This window comes from Ceratotherium simum, chromosome 24, assembly GCF_057802395.1.
Source record: "Ceratotherium simum simum isolate JZ-2026a chromosome 24, ASM5780239v1, whole genome shotgun sequence".
In the NCBI taxonomy this organism is placed as follows: domain Eukaryota; kingdom Metazoa; phylum Chordata; class Mammalia; order Perissodactyla; family Rhinocerotidae; genus Ceratotherium; species Ceratotherium simum.
The window spans coordinates 38,312,314-38,326,922 of NC_141923.1; the positions used below are offsets into that span (position 1 = coordinate 38,312,314).

General features: G+C 41.7%; 1 protein-coding gene across 2 annotated transcripts in view; it reads left to right on the plus strand.

Moving 5' to 3' along the window:
• Positions 1-1,107: 1,107 nt before the first annotated feature.
• ESR2 (estrogen receptor 2) overlaps positions 1,108-14,609 on the plus strand; it is a 61,961-nt gene continuing 48,459 nt past the window's right edge. Inside the window, exons 1-2 of one of the 2 annotated variants that reach the window (XM_014784228.2) lie at positions 1,108-1,428; positions 13,049-13,504. In XM_014784228.2, coding sequence (XP_014639714.2) covers positions 13,086-13,504 — 419 coding nt within the window. In that variant the 5' untranslated portion in view covers positions 1,108-1,428; positions 13,049-13,085. 2 annotated transcript variants of the gene reach the window in all.

Consider the following 14,609-nt stretch of genomic DNA (forward strand, 5'->3'; position numbering starts at 1 on the left):
CCAACACCAGAGGCTGGCACTGTAAAAGTTTCCCTCCAAATGCCCCTTTGGTCTTCCTCTACCAGAAACCTAGAGTCACAACCACATCAAGAACCATGTCCCTTATGCCATGTGTATGGATGGTTTGATGACTGATTAGGCACAAATGTGGCACAGGGGTCTCACAATTGCCTATGGGACATCTGCTACCTTCCTTTCGATTTTTGCCATCAACGGCTGCTCTAAAGCCCATTGCTTCTTAACGACAGCCATATGGTCCTAATCATCACACTGTGGGCTACTGCGGGGGGCGGGCGGGGGCGGTGATGAGGAGAGCTTGGGGACGCTGCAGAGCCGGGGGAACTGGAACTGCCACCAGGGGGCGCTCCCTGCGGCGTGAGCTCGACCGAGCGCCACCAGGCAAGAGGGGCGCCGCCACCCCGGAGCCGCAGATTTTCCCCCGGGTGCTTCCTGGCAGGAGGTGAGTTTGAGGAGGTTCCTAGGACCTTTGCTCTAACGCGAAAAGGCCTTCTCAGTCAGCCCCTGAGAGCTGAGAACCCACACCCTCCACCTCCAACCTTGGCAGCGTGGCTTTGCGTTTCCAGGGGCACGAGGCTGCGCTGGCTGCTGGGGATTGGGCAAATCCAGATCCTCTCTGGTTTCACCACTCGATTCTTAGAGTCGGACTTGTGTATTTAATGAAGCATCCAGCCCCTCTCAGACCCACGTGGGTCAGGGTCTAGGGATGCGATCCTCGAAGTGTGGTCGCGAGCTCGGCAGCTTCAGTTTCAGCATCACTCCGGACCTGGTCAGAAACGCACATTCTCAGGCCCCGCCCCAAACCTAAATCGGAGACGGGGGGCGGGGGAGGGAAGAGATGCCAGCTGTGTTTTGCTACCCCTGAGGGTGACTGCGAGGGGCTCGAGGGTGGCAGCCCCTGCCCTGGGGCTTCCCCCTTCGCCCAGGTGAGTGTGGATCGCCAGGCAGGAGTCCAGGTCCTCCGAGATCTCCGTGCCGCTGGCTCGGTGGTCACGTGTGCTCTTGGATTTTTTTTTTTTCCCCCAGCCCGCCTCCTGGGTCTTTAAAAGGAAGAAGCGGCTCTTCGTTAAGTCGTTTGTGATCTTTGCAGTGTCTCCAGCTGCTGTCCCTGGTGACACCCAATCCCTCGCCCCGGCTGCTAGGCCGCTGGCAGGGCTGAGGCTGCGAGAACCGCCTCTGGAAACTTGCAGGGTGGAGAGGACGCGCGGTAACCGGGCAGGAAGGGCCATCCTGGGCTGCGACGGGCATCCCAGTGCTGCGGGCGAAGGCTGGCGATCCGGGTCTGGGCTGCGCGAGGTCCGCGCAGTGTCCGCAGCTGGTGGCCGCGGGCCGGGTGCGGGGAACAGAACTACTCCGGGAAAAGCACATGTGCGCGTTTTAGAGATTGCTAGGCCAGTGTTTACCTGCAAGGTAAGTGCCCCTTTGCTCGAGGTGTGATTTAATTCTCTTGATTTTCTGTTTGAAATCTCCGAGATGATTTTGCTAATATCCATGTCTTTTTAAAAGAAAAAACTCCTCTGGATTTTCTCTGTGGATTTCACGACAATGGGTGAAGTGTGACAGTGGGAAAGTTGGACCAGGCGCTTCAGGCTTGAGTTTTCTGGGCCTGGGAAGATGTATCACAGGCAGGTGACCGGTGTTTTAAAACGTAGTAACTGGCATTCCTAAGTCATATCAAAAAGCAGAATTACTTCTTTCCTGGGCAGACTGAGCAAAATTAAGATCTGGTCTGTTTTATTTGCTGAAGAGAAACCCGCCTGCTGCTCTCTTGACCCTTCGTGTTACTTTTCATGCCAATTCATATTGGAAGTATAAAATTTAGTGAAGGGAATATTATTTTTGTGAAAAACAAAACTTTGGATTTGAGTGGATTTCTTAGGAAAATAAGGTTGACTCAATTTTACTAGCTTTTTAAAAAGCAACTTTGTGCTTTGGTGTGGTACGCAACACTTTGGAGGAAAGCATCTGCCTTATTTTGTTAGATTTCTAGTATTTACATGGGCATTCTGTTAGGAATTTTTACTTTTGTTATAAGTTTCTAAACCCACAGTGGCTATTTTCCTCTGTGTGTGGGGAACTATGTTATTGAAAAAGGGAACATGTGAAAGGAAAGGTTTGTGCTGTGAGTATTGTAAAGAGTAAATGCACTGTGACTATGAAAAAAACATGACTCTTTGACTCATTTTTTCTGTAGAAAATCTATATGTTTCTGCATATGTTTGACAGGAAGGGAAATGTAAGGATCTGTTCATCAATAGGTGTTAAAGCATAAATCTTAGGATTCTATTTTATGTTCAAGCATTTTTTTTCAGTTGAATTAGTGAAACATTCTTATTTCCAAAGCAGCCAGTCTCGTGTAACACTTAAGACCTATAAATCTTCGAAATCAATTAAAAACGTATTTAGGACAGATTTCACAGTGGTTCTGAGGGACTCGAATGAATCTAATCACCTTTTACATTTCTCAATTTATTTATAATATGGAATAGGTAAAATTTAGTCAATTCAACTCTTAAAAATATAATTAGCATTTAATATTGATATGTCCATTTTTAAGAATACGACAGTGCAATTTTCTGTGTGTATTCAAAATACATCTTGTAATAGTTTTAGTTAATGTTTTGAGTCATTTTATATAATATCTATAAATAATAAAATATATAAAACACTGAAAGCTGAACTTGAATCATTTACTGGTAGGTTTTATGATAATTACATTTAGAACCCTTGAGAAATGTATACTTGAATATTAGACTTCATAATTCAGTGCCTAGCACATTGTTCTAGACATAATAGCATTTTTGAAAAGTCAGACTTACTACAGTATAATTTCCATACAGTAAAATCTTGCCTCTTCAGGTGAACCCCTCTATGAATTCTGACAGTTGCACTCAGTTTAATAATCACTTCCATCATCAGGACAGAACAGTTCCGTCACTCCCCAAGTCCCCTTTGTGCCTTTGGATTCAACCCTCTCCGTCCACCCCAACCCCTGGAAATCACTGAGCTGTTCACTGATTTTATAGTTTTGCTCCTCAGTATTTTTTTACCTAGAAATAATTATCTTCCTTTGCTCTTCTCAAAAGAAAACCTCGGTTCCTCCTTTTTGATGGAATGAGTCAGGTTGTGGTATTTTTGTTTTAATCCTGTATAATTTGGGGTAAATTAAGGCAAAAAGAAAGCTATTTTGCAAATGGGAAACTAGAGACTGGGATTAAGTGTTAAATTCATATTGGGCTAATAGTTTTAATTCTTAGCAATTTTATATTCCATTCTAGTTTAAGCCTTGGGTTATGATAGGCATCATTAGTTATCCCAAACTGAAATATAAGGTCATTTAAAAATATTCATGTAATATTAATAGAATGTATTGTTCCTTTATAATCTTGGCATTTAAAAAATACTTTTACTATACTTGGGATTAAGAAAGTTTCCTGAAAATTACATATTATCAAATAGTGAGGAGCAAAAGAGTGATTGAAAATTACAATTTGGAGACATTTACAATAAAATATAGAATGATTGTGACTGCTTAAATTAAAATACTCTTCTTAACAGGAGCTAAGTTCTGTGCCCAATTTATTTGTAGATGTCAGGGTTTTTTCATTTCTGTGCTCATGCTTTGGAATCTAGATTTTCTTGCAGGACACAGATGCACAATCTTTTGTAAACTAATGTTCTTTACTGTTTAATACATTGTTCAATTTAGTAAACAGGAGACTGTTATTGTTAGGCACTCCTAATAAAGATATGTCAGATGATGTCTTTTTCCTTTGTGCTGTGAAAAACAAGAACCTATATTTTAAATATGCAACTTAACTTTCAGAGACATGGCAGTTACTAGGCTATGCAGAGTGGCAAGTTTATGAGGCACAAGCAAAGTGGGTAGTTGGCGTTCCTAGCCGGAACTGTTACAGCTCTTCGTAATTAAGGGCTTTTAGCAGGGAATATTTGTGTGGGTGTCCTTGAGTGAGGGTCACTTGGAAAGGCAGACTACTGGACTTGTGTATGTTTCCTCAAAGCAGGACTGCAACCGTTTGTTGGTAAATGTTTTGTGTTCAACTGTCAGACCGAGGACTGGACTGGGAGATGACTATATTCAGTTTAACTTCTGCATTGGTCAGATCCTCTTGAATCTCTTCACCTACAACTCTCTCCCACCCTGCCCCAAATGAATATGTGAACATGGTTCCCTTTCCTAAGAGTGGGGCATTGTCTCTGACTGTTGGTATCGGGAAGGAGCAGAGACTGGCTGATGAGAGAATATTGTTGGGCTTCTCCCCCATACCCCTGCCTTAGCGTGTCATAACGGAATAGAGGAAGAGGCTCTGTCCTCTTTGAAATTCTGCCTTTGAAATTCTGCTTCCAATCTAGCTCAGTAAACTCCAGTGGGCTACTAGGGGAATTAGGTTTTTCTCATTTTGAAAGATAGCTGTAACATGTTCTTAAGAGTTGCATGTCAATTGATTATTAATGAACAGTTCTATGGTGATTTTCAAGTGGTTTTCTTTATTCCTAATTAATATTAAATTGATCGAGAGCATTGATACTTTGTTTTAGAAAAGATACATTTAAGGCCAATGATTGGCAAACAGTCACACACAAAAAGGATATTTGACACTTAAGAAGTATTTATCTTTTCCATGAAATTCCTTCTAGTGTCTGCTTTGTGAGTGTGATAGACTTCTGTGGGACACACAAATGGGAGTGTTTGAACTGAATGCTTGGGGAAGTGTGATGGGCAGGCTTGAGAATACAGCAAAAGAAGAATGTGGCATTTTGTGCTCCACACAGTGGTAACAGGCTACTAGCATCCCAGCTATTTGGACTGGTAGTGAAGGATTGTCAAATAGAAGTTAAGAAAGTAAGATTAGGGGCCAGCCCCGTGGCTTAGCGGTTAAGTGAGTGCGCTCCGCTGCTGGCGGCCCGGGTTCGGATCCCGGGCGTGCACGTGCATCGACGCACCGCTTCTCCAGCCATGCTGAGGCTATGTCCCACATACAGCAACTAGAAGGATGTGCAGCTATGACATACAACTATCTACTGGGGCTTTGGGGGGGGGAAAAATAAAAGTAAAATCTTTAATAAAAAAAAAAGAAAGTAAGATTAGGAGGCAGAAGTCTTCAGGGTGGCCCTAAAGGTATTTTAACTTAAATTGTCTAGAAATTCTGCCCAACACTAGAGGTGTATTCAGTGGCATGCCAATAGACGACTTCATTCATCCTCTTGGATATGTAATAATACCTTACAGGATGCTTTCACATACATCATTTCACTTCAGGCTCCACGCAGGTGAAAAGGTGCAGCCCATGTTAGGTCCTGTTTCTACTGAAGAAGATGTGGAGGCTCAGGAGTTCACGTGGTTTGTCTAAGATCACCTGGCTTTCAGGCGGAGCTGGGACTAGGACTCCATGTACTGCTCTGTCCACTGGGCCAGAATATACTAAAAACAGGCCTGCTGGGGACTGTCTTCTTGGTCTTTAATTAGATTTGATAGATACTTTGATAAAATCAGTCTACTCTGTCGGGAGTGTCTTTCTGCCATTTCTAGGGCCTGCCTTTTTCTTCTCCAAGGAACCACCATCAATATTTGCAATTCTATAAACGTGTTTTCTGTGTAAGAGCCATAATGTGTTCCCCGGCCAATGTGTTAGAACACTGTGTATAATCCGTGTGTACCAAAAGCTTTCCCGCTGAATGCAGATGTGACCGGAGAGGGTTCAACACAAGTGTGTGTGCTGGGGGGTGGGACAGGAGAGAAGTCTCTGAATAGAGACAAGGGCAGTTCATCACGAAGGATATGGGCCAACTATTGTAGGCTACGGTGACTAATTAAAGAAAACTGACATGCAAAGAAATGATTAACTCTCAGAATCAGGATGTCCGGGTGCGTGTCCTTTTGTTGGCCAGGAGAAATTCCATGCCTGCCAGGCCCAACAGTTAAACTGTGTGGAGACTCTGTTTCCCTATTGTCCCAGATAGTGTGGTCACTGATGCTCGGGTGTTCAAGCGAATGTGCTGGGAAAATCCTGTCCTACGATGTTGAAGAAATTTGTTCATTTTGGGGATTCTCTCTTTCAACCAGTTTATATTCCTGTTTTAGAGGAGGACTACTCAAGTAACCAGAACAGGTATGTTTTTCGCTTTATAAACCTCTAGTGGAGAAGACATCCCTTTTGCTACCTGTTCACCTATCTCCCAGGCCTACTGCAATGATTTCAGTGCATCACCCTTTGTTGTGTCTTCGCTTATGAAGGAAAACCCTTTGCATTGGCTACAAGTTACTAATTATCTAAGATGCCACTGACAAATAGTTGTCACGTAAATCTGGATGCATCTATAGGATATCCATCCAAAAAGCAACACAGCCTTTTCATCACTGTCCAGCAACCAGTTTTCTCACATTAATTACTATTGGACTGGACATGTATGGAAATTCTAGAGAAGTTGTTTGGCGTATATATGCAAAATCTGTATTTTCTAAGCAAAGTCACCATGGCACCTGATTGGTTGCCTGGATGAATCCTGGCATTTGCCATTTGGTGACATGTGTCTGACAGGTCATTTTAGCGTTTCTAGGCCAAGAATGAGCATTTCAGTTGTAGGTGAAAATGAGTGAAGGGATTGATTCTCTGTTCCTGAGCGAGATGTCATATTCATGTTATATTGTGTGTTCCTCTTCGAACTGGATAGTGGGAAGTGTTGTTTCAAGTTCATGAATTTCCATACTATATTCATCACTTGATGTCAGTAGAAGCTTTATGTTTTTAAGAGGCCCAACGAAAGGGAAAGACAGCAGTGGTTTCTGATAGTTTGGTGTGTTGGCTTTGCTGAGCTCCTTGTGCTAAAATGCTAAATACATTTCTTTGGGGCAATGTAAAGTTGTGACAACGTGAAATTCAGGAAAATCTTGATTGACAAAAATGTTCAGAGAATGCTTTTTTGTTTAAGCAATTTAATTGATTTTTTCATTAATTGAGTTTTAAGTTGAAGTCTCTTCTTCAAATTCTTCTTCTAAAATTCACTACTTTCCTGCTTCTTAATTTCCTGAATGTAATTTAATCTTCATTTGACAATTGAAAGTGTTGAATTTATCCTGATATAAGTTTACCTTGAGCAGTACTCTAAGAAAGTTGGTGTCCTCACCGTGGTAGCCACACTAACCTTTGGATGTACTTTTTATTTATTAAATTGGGTAAGCCATCTTGTTGTCTTATACTCTTTTTTAGAGTTCAATAAATATAAAATGTGATTATTACCTCCAGGTTACATTTTATTACACATAAATACAACTTGTTTTGCGTGTTACTGTATTTTGCTCTCAATCGTTATAATGTATACTGTTTAAGTTGTGTTGTTAAAGTACTTTAAATGTCTTTTGATTACATATTTGGCTACAGAAGATAGCCTCAGATCATATAGCAAAACAATGCACTAAAATATAGTCACCAAGGTACAATATTGAAAACATAAGCACAGTGAGCAGGTGTATGTATAGGTGGATTGAAATAGGAGAGATGGTTTCAGGACAGGTTGAGGGATAAATGCCCCCTAACAAAACTGTCAGTCCTGGAGCTACCATCTAATGGTTACCAATGACCTAATTACCAACTCCTGAGGTCTCTCGTACATTCAACCACTCGCTCTAACCTGGGTCATTTCCATGGTTCTGTAAATGTTTTCAAGCATCTCTGTTTAAAACCCTTCCTTGATAAACAAAATGTGGTATATAGATACAATGGAATATTAATTCAGTCTTAAAAAGGAAGGAAATTCTGATACATGCGACAACATGGAGGAACCTTGAGGACATTATACTAAGTGAAATAAGGCAGTCACATACATACAGTATTTGTATGATTCCACTTATATGAGGTACCTACAGTAGTCAAATCCATAGAGACGGAAAGTAGAATGGCGCTTGCCAGAGGCTGAGGGGAGCTGTTATTAGCAGGTGTAGAGTTTTAGTTTAAAAAGATAAAAGAATTCTGGAGATTGGTTGCACAACAGTGTGAATGTACTTAACATTGCTGACGGTACACTTAGAAATGGTTCAGATGGTAAATTTTATACGTGTATTTTACCTCAATTAAAAAGATTGGAGGGGCTGGCCTGGTGGTGGAGTGGTTAAGTTCGTGTGCTCCGCTACAGTGGCCTGGGTTTCGCAGGTTCAGATCCCAGGCGAGGACCGACATACTGCTTGTCAACCCATGCTGTGGCAGTGTCCCATATAAAGTGGAGGAGGATGGGCATGGAAGTTAGCCCAGGGCCATCTTCCTCAGCAAAAAAAGAGGAGGATTGGCAACGGATGTTAGCTCAGGGCTACTCTTCCTCACCAAAAAAAAAAAAAAAAAGTTTGGAAACTGCTAGTTTTGACAATAGTTAGCATTATATGCTTTATCCTGCATGTTTTCTATTAGGAATCAGGAATTGTATGTATTTGTTGAGAATCAATTGAAATGAAATTCTGTACTTATGATTAATAAATGCACATAAATATTAAAAAAAACAAACCAACTTCCTTGATCCTATATTCTCCTCCAGCTACCATTCTCTTTCCTGTCCCTCGTGGTCAATCAATGTTGATTAGAAGTGGTAGCAACTTTGTATTAGTTCATTCTTTCACCTGGTCCATCCTGCCTCCTTTACTGGGCACAGGGGCTCCCGGAAGGTGGGGTGCATGTCTTGAGACTCCTTTAGGTCCCCGGTCTCAGCACAGCACCATGCCTACTGCAGGTGCTCCCATCTTTGATTAATACCCTTGACTGGGTGAAATCTTCTATTTTCAACACATTTCCTCATATTCTTTCCTTACAACAAATATTTACTGAGTTGTGGTGGAAGATGAATGAAATATAATGTGTGTCTTCAAGGAGCTTAAAATCTAATTGTACTTACTTCTTCCCCTGCCACCCCACCTCTACCATTTTCAAGAAGGATTCAATGTAGTTCTAACCTAAGAAGAAGGAGTAAGTTTGTATGTAAGTAACTGTAGAGGTGCTAAGAGTGAAAAAAAGCGCTAGGGCATCCAATGCCCTCCACTCCACAATGCACTTTGCATATTTCTTATGGACATGGCAGGTTTTCTGTGGGAAAATAGCAGGAGATTAGCGTGGAATGATGGGTTGGGGCAGCCGAGTGGAATGTGTTGAATGCTGAAAGAGCATGACTTATTACAGAGGCTGGTGGAAAGCAGAGGACTGATCAGAACCGGGTTTTAAGATGTTAACCTGGCAGCTCTATGGACCTGGAGAAGGAGCTCACTAGGGACAAAGAGCAGTAAGGAGCCTGTTACGGACGCACAGATAAGAAGTAATGAGAGGTTGCTCAGGTGGTGGCAAAAGACAGAACATGAGAATGGCACTGTGGAGGAAAAAAAACAGTGTACCTTGGTAATTAAAGGTAACTGAATGCAGGGGAGATGTCAAAGCTAACTGTAATAGGCCTTGTCATTAACACAAATAGGAAATATGGAGTGGTGTGGGGGAAGAAAATGATGAATTTTGCCTTGGATATTGTATTAATTATGTATTGCTGTGTAACAACTTTTCAGAGAATTTAGCAGTGTAAAGCAGCAAGCATGTATTATCCCACACAGTTTCTGAGAGTCAGGAATCCAAGAGCAGCTCAGCTGGAAGGTTCCAGCTTCCGTCCTCTCATGAGGTTGCAGTCAAAATGTCCGCCAGGGCTATAGCCATCTGAGGGCTTGACTGGGGTAGAAGAATCTGCTTCCAAAATATCTCACTCCCATAGCTTTCTCTGGAGGCTGTAGTTCTTTGCTGGCCATCAGCAGGAGGCCTCTAATAAGGCTGCTTGAGTGTCCTCACAATGTGGCAGCTAATTTCCCTGGAGCGAGTGATCCAAGAGAGTAGGCCAGAAAGAGGCTACAGTGTCTTTTATGACCTAGTCATGGAAGTCACATACCCTCCCTTCTGCCATAATTTATTCATTAGGAGTGAGTCACTACATCTAGCCCATACTCAAGGGAGAGGTTAGGCTCCACCTTTTGAAGGGAAGCGTGTTGAAGAATTTGTGGAGATATTTTAAAACCACCATAGACATATTGTGTTTTGAGGACAAATGGAGTGAACACCTAATGAAAATGTCAGGAGGAAGGAATTGGGGGCTTTAGAGAGCCAAGTTGCCGCATATGGAAATAGGTGACAGCTGAAGCTGAAAATGCTGGAGATGGAGAACTTCTCAAGGCGGGTTCTTTCCTTAATGGTCTCTCTTAACCAGTCTCATTATTAATGGTCATTGTTCCTTTTTCCAGATTATATTATTCCAGTTATTTTAACCTTTTTTAAAAAGCTTTCCATTTTTAATTTCTTGTATTATTTTGTATTTTTTCTCCAAAGCTTCTTATCATGAAAAATTTCAATCTTACAGGAGAGTTGAAAGCAGGTGTAACAAATGTCCATATGGCCACCATCTAGATTCAGTAAATGTTAACAGTGGACTTGTTAATCTATTTCTCTATCTATGTATCTATCTAATCTATCCATCCAAATCTTGTGTGTGTGTGTGTGTGTGTGTGTGTGTGTGTGTGTGTGAGGAAGATCAGCCCTGAGCCAATCCTCCTCTTTTTGCTGAGGGAGACCGGCCCTAAGCTAACATCTATTGCCAATCCTCCTCCTTTTTTTCCCTTTTTCTCACCAAAACCCCAGTAGATAGTTGTGTCATAGTTGCACATCCATCTAGTTGCTGTATGTGGGACGCGGCCTCAGCATGGCCGGAGAAGCAGCGCATTGGTGCGCGCCCGGGATCCGAACCCGGGTCGCCAGTGGCAGAGCGCACGCACTTAACCACTAAGCCACGGGGCCGGCCCCCATCCAAATTTTTTTTTCTGAACTATTTATTAGGTGGCATTCTTTTGTAAAGAAAGATTTCCCCTTGACCTTGGGATAAACTACAGATCCTCTTAAAAAGGCAGGGTACAGGGGAAATACTTTTCCCTTAATTACTAATTTTCAGAATGAGGAATTGTTGTAACAATCACGTACAATGGTAGTAAATGATTCTTTTTCTTTCTCTTTTTCTATCACTATGGATTCAGAGTCCAAAGGGTAAGAGCATGTCATTTTGCCGAATACCCATGGAGGTTGTGTCATTTTGCACCCCCACCAGCAATGTAGGAGAGAGTCCCTGTTTTTCCACAGCCTCACCAAGAGAGCCAAACATTTGAATTTTTGCCAAATGTGATAGTGAGAAATAGTATCTTGGTGTAGTTTTAATTTGTATCTCTCTTATGAACGAGGTTGAACATCTTTTTGTTTTTTAAGAGCCATTTTTTTCCTTTTTCTGTCTGTCTTTTGCCTATTTTTCTAATGAATTTTTGGCCTTTTTTCATCTTAATTTAAGAGTTCTCTCTATATACTAGGGATATTAGCCCCTTATTTCTAATATAAATTGAGAGTATTTATTTCCAGTTTGTCATTAGACTTTTGACTTTGCTTGTGGTAATTTTATGATATGCAAAGATTTATGTACTGAATTTATTGGTCACTTTTTTATTGCATCTGGATTTTGAGCCATAGTTGAGAAGGTTTTCCCTGCACTCATGTTACAAAGGTGTTTACCTAGGTTTGCTTATAGTACCTGTGCAGTCCCCTACCCCTTCCTGTCTCTTTTCTCTCCTTCTCCTACCCTCCCTCCCCTCCCCTTCCCTCTCCATCCTCCTTCCATTTCTCCTTTAACATTTGGATCTCTGAACAATGTGGAGTTTATTCCGGTGTATGTTTGTTTTCCAATGGCAATTCTGTTGTCCAGTGTTTTCCCAGTGATTTGAGATACTACCTTTATCATTTACCACATTTCCAAAAAATTTGAATTTGCTATTTTGGGATTTTCTATTCTGTTTAGAGTCTAGGTCCAATCAGAAGATAGAAACTACACAGTAGTTAAACAGGGCAAGTTTAATATAAAGAATTACTAACTATGATAAGAGACTAAGTATAAGATATGAGGAAACTATATGGCACCCTAGAGCCCAGGGAGAGTACCCAAGGAAGGACAAAGTGGAAGGGGTTCAAACTTCATTTGAGAAGGTGGTTCCGCCACTAACTAGCAGAGACGTTCACTGGTTTAGCCAGGCCGGAGCTGGTCTGGGATTGCAGGTGGGGAGCGGGCGATCAGCAACTGGTGGTGTAGACATGCCCTTGAGTCCAGGTGCTCGTGGGTGCAGAAGGCCTTTAGAGCCTGCAGGAGGCTTGTTTGAGGAACGAATTCGCTGTGACTCCTCGGGCCAGTCTGGACACAGGTGGCTGCGGAAAGGTTATGGCCAAGCTGAGGTCGCACTGCTGCAGTGGGACCTCATTCTGGACTCGTGGCTGGGCCAGGCGCCACTGGGTGTTCTCCACCCACAGAGCCATCCTCTGCTGGTGCCAGAAATCACAGCAGCCTCTTCCTCCTGCAGTATCCCTGCAGTGCCCTCTACTGAGAGAAAGTTAGGCATGGTGCTCACTTGAAAAGCTTCAAGGAATTCCATTATCATAGAGCATATATTGAAGGGTGTATTTGAAGCTGAGAGGCAATAAATTGATAACTGACACAGTTACATTGGCCTGTTTATTCCTTGTTTTTTATTATTGGCAATTCATAGTGTATTTGAATATCTGTTAATGCTAGCCCTGCTCATTGATCTGCTCTTTCAGGGTTTTCCTGGTTATTCTGGTTTACTTTTCCACAAGAACTTTAAAATAAACTTATCTAGTCCCAGAAAAAAAAATGTTGGCATTTTTATTTAATCTTGTGTTTTTTAATTTTAAAAAGCATTTTGTAATAAATTCTCATGGTAAAAAATATTCTTGTGGTTAACAACAAGGAAAGCAATAAAGAAGGGAATGAAGTAGGAAATGAGAGATCCATGCCTTATATTCGCACCTTCTGATGTTAATATTTTCATGCATATCATTCAAGATGTATTGCTAAGCTCATACGAGTGTGTGTGTGTCAAATAAAAATGTTTGAACGCTTTTAACAGTTATGCCTGTAGCTCTAACTTAGAAATGTCTTTTGTTTTTCTTTACAGCCATTATACCTGCCCATGAGACTTTGAGAACATTATAATGTCCCTTTGTGCTGCTTCTCACAAGGAGTTTTCTCAGCTGTTACCTAGTCAAGACATGGATATCAAAAACTCACCATCTAGCCTTAACTCTCCCGCCTCCTATAGCTGCAGTCAGTCCATCCTACCCCTGGAGCACGGCCCCATCTATATACCTTCCTCCTATGTAGAGAGCCACCATGAATATTCGGCCATGACCTTCTATAGCCCTGCTGTGATGAATTACAGTATTCCCAGCAGTGCCAATAACTCGGAAGGTGGGCCGGGTCGGCAGACCACAAGCCCAAATGTGTTGTGGCCAGCTCCTGGACATCTTTCTCCTTTAGCAATCCATTGCCAGTCGTCACTTCTGTGTGCAGAACCTCAGAAGAGTCCTTGGTGTGAAGCACGGTCACTAGAACATGCCTTACCTGTAAACAGGTAAATCCAGCCTTCATTCTGAGTTGTAGTTCATGGGCATTGTTCAAGTCACTTTATGATTTAGTGAGAAGAAAGATATGCATTATCCAAGTGACTATCTTTATTAGTCACATGGATTACTTAGAGCACCTAAAACATATGATATTCTGAATTCTAGAATACCTATTCTGATATTCTAGTCCTTATTAAAAAGTTGAGCTTGTAGATCTGTGTTGTGGGTAGAATTCAATATCATGACTACTGTCTTTAAACAATATTGAACTTAAATCACTTTTCTCTTGATGAAGTGATTTGGGTTTGAAAAAAATTTTTATTTGACTTTCAAGTGAGATCCTTCGTATCTTGTAGTGAAATCACAATTTAGTCTTCATGACAAATTGTGTCCGGGATGAGAGTAACTGGTGGTATTACAACTTAAATGCAATACTAGACACGTGACGCCTGAAAAGACAGACAGCAATCAGTACAAGCTTTTTAACAATGAACTAAAATAATAACGATGGGAAACTATTTAAATGTAGACTAGCTGAAATTTCTTGAAGCTAAAAAGAATATTTGTACTCTTTAAGTGCAAGGTAACATGATGGGTTATTTCCATTTAATTTGTAATATATATATATTTTTTTTGTGAGGAAGATCAGCCCTGAGCTAACATCTGCCGATCCTCCTCTTTTTGCTGAGGAAGACCGGCCCTGGGCTAACATCCATTCCCATCTTCCTCCACTTTATACGGGATGCCGCCACAGCATGGCTTGATAAGTGGTGCGTCGGTGCGCGCCCGGGATCCGAAATGGCGAACCCCGGGCCACCGCAGCAGAGCGCACACACTTAACTGCTTGTGCCACCGGGCCGGCCCCAATTTGTAATATTTTTAACGATACTTATGGCTATGGAGGGAAGAGGTGGTGTAGAGAGAAGGAGGAGGGGGAGATAAATTTCTAAAACAACCCAAGTACTGAGTTACAGCATATTGGATATTGAAATTAATTACTTTTAAATGCTATCATGAAACTTTGAGAAAGCCATATTACATAGTAATTTTATTTTTCTTCTCTTTAAAAAACTGTTTGTTGGTAAAAGAGAATACAAAAATTGTAGATAATTT